Source organism: Aythya ferina, assembly GCF_964211825.1.
Source record: "Aythya ferina genome assembly, chromosome: 25".
Lineage (NCBI taxonomy): Eukaryota > Metazoa > Chordata > Aves > Anseriformes > Anatidae > Aythya > Aythya ferina.
The window spans coordinates 2764779-2776833 of NC_140323.1; the positions used below are offsets into that span (position 1 = coordinate 2764779).

General features: G+C 66.7%; 1 protein-coding gene across 3 annotated transcripts in view; it reads left to right on the forward strand.

The window, feature by feature from the left end:
* Window positions 1–12055, forward strand: part of NAV1 (neuron navigator 1) — a 57545-nt gene that overhangs the window by 27725 nt on the left and 17765 nt on the right. For all 3 annotated transcript variants that reach the window (XM_084498125.1, XM_084498123.1, XM_084498124.1), the window contains exons 5-6: window positions 3447–3549; window positions 6111–6476. In XM_084498125.1, the coding sequence (XP_084354251.1) occupies window positions 3447–3549; window positions 6111–6476 (469 nt within the window). The remainder of the gene's footprint in view (window positions 1–3446; window positions 3550–6110; window positions 6477–12055) is intronic.

Sequence of the window (12055 nt, forward strand, 5' to 3'; positions counted from 1 at the left end):
GGGGATGGGGCCGCCTTTGGAGCCTCCTGCAGAGCCACGGATTTGTGCAGAAGGATCCAGCCCGACGAGAGACGCGGGGTGGATGCAAACCCCGGGGACCCGGCGGTTACCCCACAGAGTCCCGTTAGCGATCCCCACCGCTCCTTTAGCCCGCTGGGTGGCCGTGGGGGGAAGGAAGGATTAATTAAACCGCAGGGAGAAGGGTCGCACGGTGTGACCATCCCCCTGCCCGGCCGTCCAGGAGCGTGAATCAGAGCTGCAGGAAACCTAAGATAAAGCCCCTGGCCTCCATATGGAAAGCCTCTGCTGTCAGCGGGCCACGCCAGGGGAACCGATGCGCACGCTGCAGGCTGGGGAGCTTTGGGTCTTGAACCTGTCTTGGGCTCTCCTCCTCGGCTGCAGCGGGCTCCGGGTGCTGGAGCAGAGGGTTTGAAAGGGAAACGCAGCAAAAAAGGAGGCTGGAGGCAGCGTGGGCAGGGGGAGGAGGGCTCGGGCAATCTCCCCACGGCCCCGATCCGTCCCGAGGTGTAGCCGGGAGCACGGCCCGGGGCAGCACGCGTCCGCTCAGGGGTCTGCAGGGCCGGGGAGCCTGCAGGCACCTCGCTGCCCCCGGAGAGCTGCTTTTCTTGCTGAGTTTATTGGCGTTTTCTTCAGCACTCTGTAAGGAATTGAGCAATGGGTAAAAACATTTCGTGGCCTGGGGAAAATTGTTGGAGCTCCTGTGTACCAGGGGCCCACCGGAATGACTCACGAGTGCGGCGAGGCCTTTTATAGGAAATTGCTGCTTGCCGTGCAAAACCTCGCCGGGTCACCAGGAGTCCGTTCCCAGCCTGTTCTGGAACGAGACCGCTCGGGGTGGCTCGGGGGCAAGAAAATGCACGCGTGTGAGCGCCACACCGGCACCAACGTCCCGTGCCAGCCCGGCAAGCGCCCCTCTGCTGCGTGCTGCCCCCGTGCGTGGCTGCCTGCATCTGCTGCCGCCGTCCTGGTGCGTGCACGCCTGCACGGTCACAGGGGTGCACACACACACACACACACACAAACACCTCCCCGCGGCCCCACGGCTCCTGCTGCCACGTGGCCCCCACATGAGCACGCGCACGACGCCGTCGAGCGCTCGGGCAGCGTGCGCACCCCCCCGGGTTTCCCTGCCAAGGCACATGGGGCACACGTGTCCCACGGGCGCGGAGCTGCCTGGCCCCAGCGGGAGGTGTTGGCCACGTGCTCCTTTGCAAGGAGCTGTCACGAGTCGCTGGGAGCTGCTGGGTTCCTCGTTCCCTGATGTACTCGGCCACGTCTGCAGCGTGAGGATGTGTTGGAGCCCTTCTTGGGCAGGTGGGGAAGGTGGCAGCCCCTCACCGGGCACGGCACGCCGGGTGGGAGGGCGGCTGGGTCAGCTCTGGGGAGGATTCGGTCTTCCTGCCTCAGTTTCCCCTCCTGTGAATCAGCCGAATTTTGCTCGCTGACGTTGGAGGGAGCTGAGGGTGCTCAGGCGAGGGATGGAGCTGCAGCGGGGTGAGGAGAGCTGCTCAAGCGTGGCCGCAGGACGCAGCATTTGGGGACAGTGCCTGGGGCACCTCCTTGGGACGGCGGGGTTTGGGGGTGCTCAGCGGGGCGCTGCAGTGGGACGGAGCCCGAGAGAGCAGCCAGGGGCTGCCGGCGGGGCTGTGCTCCAGAGCTGGGGTGGAGGAAACAGCCCCGAAAACGCAGCCCCGGCTGAGCAGGGGACACGGCGGGACACGTCACTGCCGGGGAAGCCAGCCCGGCCGAGGTGGGACGTCTGTCTGACCCGCTGCTCCCCGAGCCGGCAGCTGGAACCATCTGGCTGCAGCAGGGCTTGCTAAATCGATGAGGGGAGGAATCCAGCACCGTTCCCACACTCCAGCCTCTCCCGGCGGCTCCGGTTTCGGCTCGGCTCTGGCACGCAGCGGCACGGCCAGCCCCGCTCACCTGGGAAAGGGACCCCGCTGCCCGGCGGTGCCACTGCCCCTGGCCGCACGCTGTGGCACCTCGGTGCCGGCCGGGGTGTGTGCAGAGGTGGGAGAGCAGCTCCCGGGGGCTGGATCTCTCCCAGGTGAAAGCTGCAGCTTTTCCCGCAGCATCTCCAGAGGTTGGAGCGACCTCCGGATGGCCGGCCAAAAATTCGGGGAGCGAGCTGTGCCGGAGGGAGGTGGAGCAGGGTGGCTGGAGCGGGGATCAGGCTGGGAGAAGCTGGGGAGCGGAGTCAGTGCCTGCGCCCTGAAACTGGGACCCCGTGGGCTCGCAGCGTGGCTGGGGACGCAGCGGGTGCTCGCGTGGCCACCCCGCAGGAGGCAGCGCCAGCCCCACGGTGGCTTGGGGCCAGTGGGAACGGCCACGGGGGAGGCAGCCGAGCGTTTTTGGGAGGGAGCCGCTGCTGAGCTGGCAGCCCCGCACCCCTGCGCCCTCGCTGCCCGCACGTCCCCGTCCCCGTCCCCGCTCTCCCGTGGGTGTGAGCGGTGCTGGGTGCCCCCCGCCTGCCCGGCCCCGGCCAGGAGCTCTGCTGGAGCTCACCCTTCGTGCTGCAGGCGTGAACCTGCTTCATTTCACCCGTCTCATCGGGGCTGCTGGTGCTCATCATCACCACCTTCCACGCGGAGATCAGCGACGCTTCGCAGCGGGGCGCGTGGGCTCTGCCTGCGGTGCCCGGGGAGGTGCCCGGGGAGGTGCCTGGCCTGTGACAGGGACAAAGGGACACGGGCTCTGCTTGCGTGCTGGACACGTGGCCTTGGTGTCGTGGGGAGCTTGCTGGGGGGCTGTGCTGGGGGTGTCCCCCCGGCTCCTGCAGCTCTCCCGCAGCGCCGGGTGCCACGGCGCGTTAGGAGGAGCCGCCTCCAGCGTCCCCTCGCGCCCGCTGCCCTTTAAGCTGTCACCACGGTTCAATGGCACGCCGTGGCCACGGCTGAAAGGCTTGAAATCGGGGATCAAAGCCGCGCGGGCACGGCTGTTACCCGACGGGACCTGCAGGAAGGCTGGAGCCGTGCCCCGAGCCCAGCAGCAGCTGCCATGGAAAGGGCGCAGGGACCCCCCCCGGCCGTGTGCATGGACACGTGTGTGTGTGTTCACGCACGGGGGGGTCTCCAGGTGTGTGTGCACACGCTTTTGGGCATGTGAGCACGCATGCGGGTCCCTCAGGGGGGGTGTGCAGGTGTGAACGTGCTCCCAGCGTGGTGTTTTTGGAGCAGATGTCCCCGTCCCAGCAGGGTCCTGGCCCTGCTGCCTGGGGATGCCTGGGGTCACCTCAGGCCTCGGTGTCCCTGCTTCTGGTCCCTCTGCCCTTGCTCACGGCCACCAAACACCTGGGTTCAGCGTGGGGGCCCTGCCCTGTCCCCTCCCTGTGGCAGAGTGGGACCTGGGGAGGGCCTTGGTTGGGAAAGCCGCACTCGGAGGTTTCATCCCATTAATGCCACCTCCTTGTCCCCCCGCAGACCCCGAGTCCCAGAGGAAGAGGACAGTGCAGAATGTGCTGGACCTTCGGCAGAACCTGGAGGAGACCATGTCCAGCCTGCGGGGCTCCCAGGTGTCGCACAGGTGAGGCCCCAGCACCCCACGTCCCCCTCCCCACAACCAGCACCTTCCCTTGGGGGTCCCGGGTGGGAGAGGGCTCTGGCTGCACCCCATGGCCCCGGGGGGGGACCTACATATACACGTGGGTGCTTGGGGCTGCGTTTGTGTCCCTGACACGTGTCTGGGGCCTGCACTGTGCCCCTGGGGTCCCTGCAGGGTTGCTGCCGTGCTCTGGATGCGCTCAGGCTCTGCCCAGCAGCTCCAGCCCCGTGCCCAGCCTGGGCTCTGCAGGGCGACTGCGCCGGGTGTCGGCGAGGCCGGGGAGCCAGGAGCTGTGCGTCCTTCACTGGGTGTTTGTTGCCACCTCGTGGCCTCGCTGCATGCTTGGTTTTGTGCTGGAAGGGGCGAGAACCTGCTGGACCTTCCAGGGGCTTCCTGGCCCCCCCTCACCAACCACTGGCAGTCACAGAGCTCCCCTGTGCCCCCCACCCCCAGCCGGCTTTGTCCGGGCTGCAGAACCCTCTCTATTCACCTCTTTATCACCCAGCAGCTTGCCAAGACCTTCATCATCCTCACCCCACCTTCCAGATCTCTGAGCTGGGGGGAGCAGAGCGCTCGGGCACTGGGATTTCCGTGGGGGCCATGGCAATATTCCCCGAGCAGGCGATTTCCTGGAATTATCCACTGCAGCTCTGCAATCTCTTCGCTCGGTGTGGGAGCCCGTTTGCAGCCTGGCGCTGCTCACGCCGAGTCAGGGCTGCTTTGCATTTGCTTTGCATTCATCTGTGTCAAATTTCATCCGCTGCTTCCTCGGCGCGCTGCTCGGCTCAGCGGCTCCTGAGCAAATCCTCTGTCAGCCCCTGTCTTAGGGAAATAGGGCAAGGATATTAAGGGCGATTAAATGAGTATTGCTGGTGGGTTTTCTCTCTTCGCCATCACCTCCTTTCCTTGATGATTCGTGCACCCAGCCCCCGGCTGAGCCTCAGCCCCATCCCTGCCGTGGAGAAAATGGACCACGGATAACTGGTGGGAGCAGCCCAGGGAAGCCTGCCCCTGCTTTCTGTCCCGTAAGGAGTTCTTACATCCATGAGGGCTTTCCCTCTTACCCGGTGACAGATGAGTTTATTTGGGAGCTACGTTTGGTGGGAGAGCTCGCTGACCCGCAGCAGCCCGTACCTGTGTGCTGCAGGCATCCCTCCAGCAGCCCCACCACGCCACCAGGCTGCACTTCCCGCAGCTGGGCCGCCACACACGGCTTGTCACCACCACACAGCCCCACTAATTCTGCTCCTGGGAGCACTTTCGACAAGTGTGCCCAATACAGATGCTTCCTGTGGTCCTCTGGGGGCACCCTGGGTCTCCTCAAATCGGAGCCACTTCGGGCTCTGTGATGCTGGCTGCGGTGCGAGGTCCACCACTTCCCTCCAGGAGCACCAGAGGCAGGTGCTCTGGGGACTGGGGCCGTGGTGTGGGGACTCCTTCAGCTCCCCACAGCCAGCTTGGATGTAAAAAGTGCCCCCCATCTGTCTCGGCTTTCTTCCTGGGGCACTCTGGCAGCTGGGTGTCCTCCTGGTGCACGCTCTCTGCCTGCTCCCACGTGCCTGGGAAGGGCTTACCGCTCCGTTTTATTCCTTCCACAAATATTCCTGCCATTTCTCCTCTTCTCCTCGCTGGGTCCTTTCATCCAGCGGAGCCTTGACCCTTTCCTGTCCCCGTGCTAGGACGCAGCTTTGTTCCTGGAAGCTGTCACCGTGCTCTGACAGCCCTTGAGCCTGGCCGCGGGGCCGCGGGAGCTTCCTCGGGGCTTTCTGCGCCCTGCTCGGGGATGTGGCTCGCATCTGCTGCGAGCTGCCAGCACAACATCTTTAAATAGCCTTTGTGCTTCCTACAAAAAAACGCACCCTTTTAGCTGCCCCTTTCAGTTCCGCTGGAACGAACTTCCTAGTTTTTATGCAGTTCCCTCTTTTAAATTCCGTGCTGCAGCCGGGCTTTGGCTTCTGGTGCTGCTGCCGGAGCGTTCAGCCCAAGCGCGGCGCGGTCGCGGCTCGGGAATAGCTCCCTGAGAGCAGCGTGCGGAGCCAAGGGGAGGGCTGTGGGTTCCCGAGTAGCTGCTCCAAGAAGTAATCATTTTTGGTGTCTAAATTTAGCCTCAGCATCACTCCCTGACATGCCGTTTGCCCGAAATACACCCCGAGGGGTGCGGGGAGTAGCTGAGCTCCCCGGCACCGCTGCGCTCGCGGCTCTGGGCTGGCTGCGGAGAGGCGCGCTGGCACGGGCAGCACAGCTGGGCTTTCCCTGACAGCTGCCTGTTAATGGGGTTCAGCAGGACCCTTGGGGTCCCTGGTGCCACGCAGAGGTGTTGCCCGTCTCGTGTTTGCTGCCAGCCCCTGCTCCGAGGTGATGGAGGTGCAGAGGTGGGCGGGATGCAGCGATGGAGACTCCGGGTCCCTCTGAACCGTTTGCACGGGGGATCCTGAGGCTCGGTGCTGGCAGAGACCCCACAAAACGGGAAATCCTAGAGGCAGGGGGGTCTGCCAGAACCTAACCCTAACCCTGACCCTAAACCCGGCTCCCCGTCCTCACAGCTCCCTGGAGATGACGTGCTACGACAGCGACGAAGCCAACCCCCGCAGCGTCTCCAGCCTCTCCAACCGCTCCTCGCCGCTCTCCTGGCGCTACGGGCAGTCGAGCCCGCGCCTGCAGGCCGGGGACGCGCCCTCGGTGGGGGGCAGCTGCCGCTCCGAGGGCACCCCCAGCTGGTACATGCACGGCGAGCGGGCGCACTACTCGCACACCATGCCCATGCGCAGCCCCAGCAAGCTGAGCCACATCTCGCGCCTGGAGCTGGTCGAGGCGCTGGACACGGACGACGTGGAGCTGAAGTCGGGCTACATGAGCGACAGCGACCTGATGGGGAAGACCCTGACGGAGGACGACGACATCACCACGGGGTAAGTGCCCCGGGCTGGGCTCTTCTGGAGGTTTTGCCACCTCCCCTTTCGGTTTGGGGCGGAGGAGCAGGGAGATCGCCGCGGGTGCGTCGTGTCCCCGCATCCAGGAGGTGCTTGCCCTCCATCGAGGGCACGTGGCCCTTGCAGTGCTGGTGCTGGGGAGCCAAATGGTGCTGGGCTGCCCCGGGCTGCTGGTGGCTAGCAGGGACGTGCTGCTGTCCTGGTGTGCAGGAGGTGTCCGGCTCGCCTGGGTGTTTCCAGAGCAGGGGGCTGAGAAAAGCCGGTGGTAAAGGGCTGCAGGCCAAAGCTGCTGCCTTCAGAAGGGTCCTCCCAGTTTACACCAGTTTGTCCCGTGCAGTTTACACCAGTTTGTCCCCGCTCCCGCTGAGCTGCCGAGGTGCCCCTGGCTCTGGCGGGGGTCCAGGGCTCCAGCATATTGGAGGTTTCCTGTTTCAGCGCACGAGAAAATAAATAACGCCAGCGTTTGAGTTGTCCCAGAGCAGGAGGAGGTATTTGGCCTCCTGACAGTGCTGCTCCAGCCCTCGTGGGGTGTCCGCAGTCACGTCAGCTCCTGGCAGAACCCGGCTCAGCCCGCGGCTTCACCCCCGTCCTGGGGCTCGGGGCAGCGCTGCCCAAACGCGGCTCGGAGGCGTGCGACAGCGGTGAGCGGGGGGTCGGGGGGGTCACGCTGCCTGTGCCACGGGGACCGTGGGCTTGGGGGGTGTCCGAGCCCTCCTCGGGGGGCTCGAGGGGCTGCCCTGTGCTCGTGAGCGCCGGTGCCTGGTGCTGGCTGAGCGCGGTGTCCCCCCCAGGTGAGCAGGCAGAGGTGGCGTGTCACCGGCATGGGGGACCCGGTGGGCTGATGGGTGGCTTTGCAGTGCCTGGTGTAGCTTGGAGATGAAGTTGGGGCTTTTCTGTGGGTCTCGCTGTGGGGTGAAGGGCTCCAGCACCTCCCTTCACCCTCTGTGCTCAGCCTGGAGCTGTGTGTGTAACCTCAGGGTGTCCTCAGCCAGGGCAGGTGGCTGCACCATGGTCCCCATCCCTGCGTGGGGCCCTGTGGATGACGCCTGCCTGGGTTTCAGCAGCGTTTTGCATTTTCCACAGCATTCCTGGGCTTCAGAACAGCATTTACACCGTTTCACCCGGTGTTCTCCCAGAGAAACGAGCTGTGAAGGGGCTGGGAACTGAGCTGGGAGGGGCGGCTGCGGGGCTGGGGTTGTTCGGGCTGGAGAAGAGGAGGCTGAGGGCAGAGCCCTGCAGCGAGGAGGGGGCCAGGCTCTGTTCCCGGGTCCCAGGAGATGGGACACGAGGCAACGGCGTCGTGTGGCACCCGGGAGGATCAGCTGGGACCTCGCAGCCCCTCATCCAACCTCCTCGGCTGCCTGACCTAGAAACCCAGCAGTGCCCCGGGCCGCGTCTCCCCGTGCCGCTAATGCACCGGGCAGGAGCCGCGCGCTGCAGATGGGGCCAGCGGCCCCCCCCGGGCCCGGGTTGTGGGGGCAGCTCCCCCACGCACGCGCACGGAGCCTTGTGGGGCAGTGGGACACAGCCCGCCCGGGGGACGCCGTGTCACATCCCTGGGGACGGGGACGCGGTGACAAAGCCCCTCGGAGACGCGGCGCTGCGGCACGAGGTAGGGGAGCGGCACGTGGATGGGGTGGGCGGTGTGGGGACCCCCGCAGGGGGGTGGTGGTGAAGGGGGGAGCCCCAGGGGAACCCCGCTGGTGCTGGGGAAGGTGGCAAAGGGGAAGCGGGATGGCAGCAGGGTGAGGAGGTGTTCGTGGCGCTGCGGGCACCGTGCGTGCCACGGGGCTGAGCGTGCAGTGGGTTTGGGTTCAAAGCAGCGTTGGGTGCGCTGGTGCCGCTCTCCTGCCCTGTCCTCATGGTCCTTGGGGGCCGGGCAAGGCGCAGGCAGGGTCAGCACAAACCCCCGGGCGCCGGGCGCGTTCGTGTGCAGACCTGCGTGTGAATCAGGCGGAAGCGGAGGAGGCACGGGTGGCTCAGGCGGGGATTTTCAAGTCGGGTTTTGCCTGGTTTCATCCTGCCCGCGTCCAGGTGGCGTGGCCCCATCCTCCCGGAGCCACTGGTGGCTCTGTGGCGTGGCTGCGTGGTTGTGCTGCTGCTTCCCTGCTTCACACGTGCTGGGCGACCTGGTCCCAGCAGCTCCGGCAGCTCCTGGCACAGCAGGAGGAAAAAATAGGGTTAGGGTTAGGGCTTGGAGGCGGTGGGGCTCCGACCCCGCACGCTCAGGCTCCCTCCCGTGCAGGACATGTCAGCTCTGCCCCGCTCCGAGCCGCCCCATCATGTCTCCGGGGCTGGAGAGCGCCCTGCATGACGTAGTGCTTTCCGCTGCCCTCCTTTTGCCAGATCCTTCGTCATCCAGCCCGTTCCCGACCGCTTCCCCACAACGCTGGCACAGCAAAAAGGCAGAGCCCTGGGATGCTCCAGAAGCCCCCGGATGGCTCCGCCGCACCACGGAGCTCTACCTGCCGTGCCCTGTGCCTGCTGCCGAGGGCTTGGCGGGGTACGGGCGGTACAGGAATGGGGCTGAAGGGACCTCCCGTGCCTCAGTTTCCCTTATCCCCCCCTGGGTGTACCAGGATCCTGGTATAGAGCTGTGCTCGGTGGGGTTTGGCGGTGCAGAAGCACGTTTCTGGCACCGGGCACACAAAAGCTTGGTGGCTTCATGGCCCCACTGACAGCGCCGTGCTCCAGCAGGCTCGGACGGGGCTCCGGCTTCCTCGCAGCTCCTTGAGCTCGGCACAGCCCCGGGGGCTGGAGCAGATGTTTGGCTCGGCTCCCCGCGAGCGGTGGGGGAGCGGCCGCCCTCCTCCCCTGCTCCGAGCGGGCTCGGCGTGGGCGCTCTCCTCCCCTTCCCTCAAACGCCTGCGCTCGGCGTCGACCGCTCCGGCTTGACCCCTCTCCGCCGTCCCGGAGAGCCCCGTGAAGTCATCGCTCGGCTGGGACATCCCGCGGGGCACGGCCGTGGCCCCGCACGTGGCCCTGCGTGTGTTCGGGGCCCGGGCAGGGAGGTTTTGGGCCGCGGGGGAGCAGCGGGGAAGAGGTGTTGGATAAATATTGGCTGCGCTGCGCCGCGTGCCGGGGCTCCGCGGGGCTCCTGCTTCCAGCCGGGATGGGGGCGAGCTGGGGACAGGCCCAAAAAAAGAGCCCCAGACCCCTGCCGGGCACTGCCACCATCGAAGCCTGCTGCCCTGTGCCACGCTGGGGGTTCTGTGTTGGAGTTTCCTCCTAATTTTGGGTTTGCTCCAGGAGCCTGGTGCAGACCCCAGGCCCTGAGGCTCCCCGGGAGCAGCCACCTCGGGTGTGCTTTGGGAAGGGGCTCCTGGGATCAGGGAGGGGGTCAGGGGATGCTGGGGATAACCCAGGGCTGGCGGATGGCCCTGCAGGGGTGCAGGGAGCATGGGGGCTTCCAGCCCTGTCCCCAGCAGGCTGTGACCCCAGAAACAGGGCCAGGCACGGCTGGGGACCAGGGCCAGGATCCATTGCAGGGCGGGGAGCCGAGCGCTGCCTTGGCCCCTTGGCTTTGCCGCTCGCCACGTGCCGCCGTGCCCCGTGCGAGGAGCCCGGCCCCTGCAGGCAGAGGTGTCCGAGGCCGAGGGCTTGTCCAGGCAAGAGGAAAAACAGGAGTTTCGCAAGCAGGCTGAGTCACGCCGGCTTCCCCCACCCCGGTGCTGCTCTGGGACTCTCCGACCTCCGCACGCGGCCGCCGCGACGCCCCGGGCCCTGAGCAAGGCTTGGAGTCTCCCCGCTCCCTGAGATCCCCGCGCGGGGACGCGCTTCCTCCGGGGTTTCTGATGCTTCAGGGGGGTGGTAAAGGGGTGGCCCAGTTCCCCCCTGCACCCAAAAGGGCACCTGCATCGAAGCCGTGCTCCCAGGGAAGCGCCCGGAGCCGCTGGGCAGTAGTGAGGGCCCCATTACCCGTCCCCCCCCTAGTAATTTATGAAGCTAATTGTTTTTTCTGCCCCATTAAGTGAATGAGAAGCAAAGAGCCCAGGCTGCCCCTGCTTTTCCCAACAGTCCCACTGGGAGCAGGGAGCGCAGGGGTGAGGCTCTGAGGGGAGAGATCAGCGGCCGTCCTCAGAGCCCCCTTGGTGCCAGCGACCCATGGATTTAGGCACGGAGACCCCCCAGAGCCCTGGCCCTACAGAAACAGGGGGGCTGCGCGTGCCCCGTGCCTCCCCCACTGCAACAACCACAGCAGAGCAAGGGAAAAGGGCCGGGACAGAGCGAGAGGGGCTCCACGTCCTCGTTTGGGGACAACTGGGGTGGGTGACAGGCGAAAGCTGGTGGCTGAGGACAAGGTGGGGTGCGCCACGCCGCGTCCCCTCTGTCCTTCTAGGCTCAGCCAGCTCCCGGTGGCTTTCCCTGGCTCACACACAAGGCTGGTGGCAGCGGGGCCAGCTGGGTGGGTGTCGGTGTGGTGACAGGAGTGAGACGGGTGAGGAGCAGGACCTGTGTCCGTGCCGCCGTGGCCATGGTGCTCTCGCTCAGGGATGCACCGCGCGGAGCCACCAGCAGCGATTCTCCCCCCAGCGTACCCGGGCTGTCCAGGGGGGCTCCTCACCAGCCCCAAATCCAGACTTAGGCCGAAGCTGCTCCTCCAAATGCTCCTGGCCAGGAGGGAGGGACAGAAGGGGACGGAGCCCTGATTGTGCAAGGCTGGAGGGACACAAGGGAGCGGTGCCGGTGCCGTGCCGCTGGCACACATCCCACGGCAGCGCATCCCGGTGCCCTCACCATGGGGCCAGACCCCCCAGCGAGGTGCCGCAGCGCTTCGGGGGGCAACCTCCATCCTCCTGGCCAGCAGCCACGTGTCCGAGAGCCACCGTGGGGCCAGCAGGTGCCGGCAAGGGGGTGACCATCGGGGTCGGGCAGCGCGCACCCCACACACGGCCTCGCCTCGCCAAGCCGGGGCAGGCACAGCGCGAGCGGGGCTGTGCGGCAGGAGGGAGCCAAGAGGCGTTGCCGTGCGAGGGCTGGCGAGGAAGGAATTACTTATTTCCGAGCCCGCAGGGACCGGTGCTGTTGTGCTGGAGCCGCACTTAACCCTCTCTGCCCACCGCAACGCCGCAGAGGGGTGGCCCAGGGGGTCCCCCGGGTGCGCCCCGCCTTGGGGGCGCAGCTCCCGCTTGGCTCAGGGATGGAAAACCAAGATGCAAACCGAGCCGTTGTGCAAGGGGGGGGGCTCTGCGGGAGCCAGGCCTGCTGGAAGCAGCCGCCCCCTGTGCGGGCCAGAGCCCAGAAGCTCTGGGGGCAGCTCCGGGGTTGGGTTGGGGGCACCAGAACCGGCCCTGGGGCGGCTGGGGCCGGGCGCAGGGATGCGGGGACACGGGGAGGGGATCGGGGGGGGGGCTCCGGGCAGGCGGGGCGCGATGCGGGGGGGCTGGAAGGACGATGAGCCCCCAACCCCTGATTTAAAAAAAAAAATATTTTTTTTTGGGGGGGGGGGGTTGGGGGCGTGCCTTTTGTCCCCGAACCGAGCCGGGCCGGGGCCGCTGCCGCTTTAACGCGGTGGGGCGGGCCCGCTGCCGCCGCCCCTCCCGCGGGGCCGCTGCTCC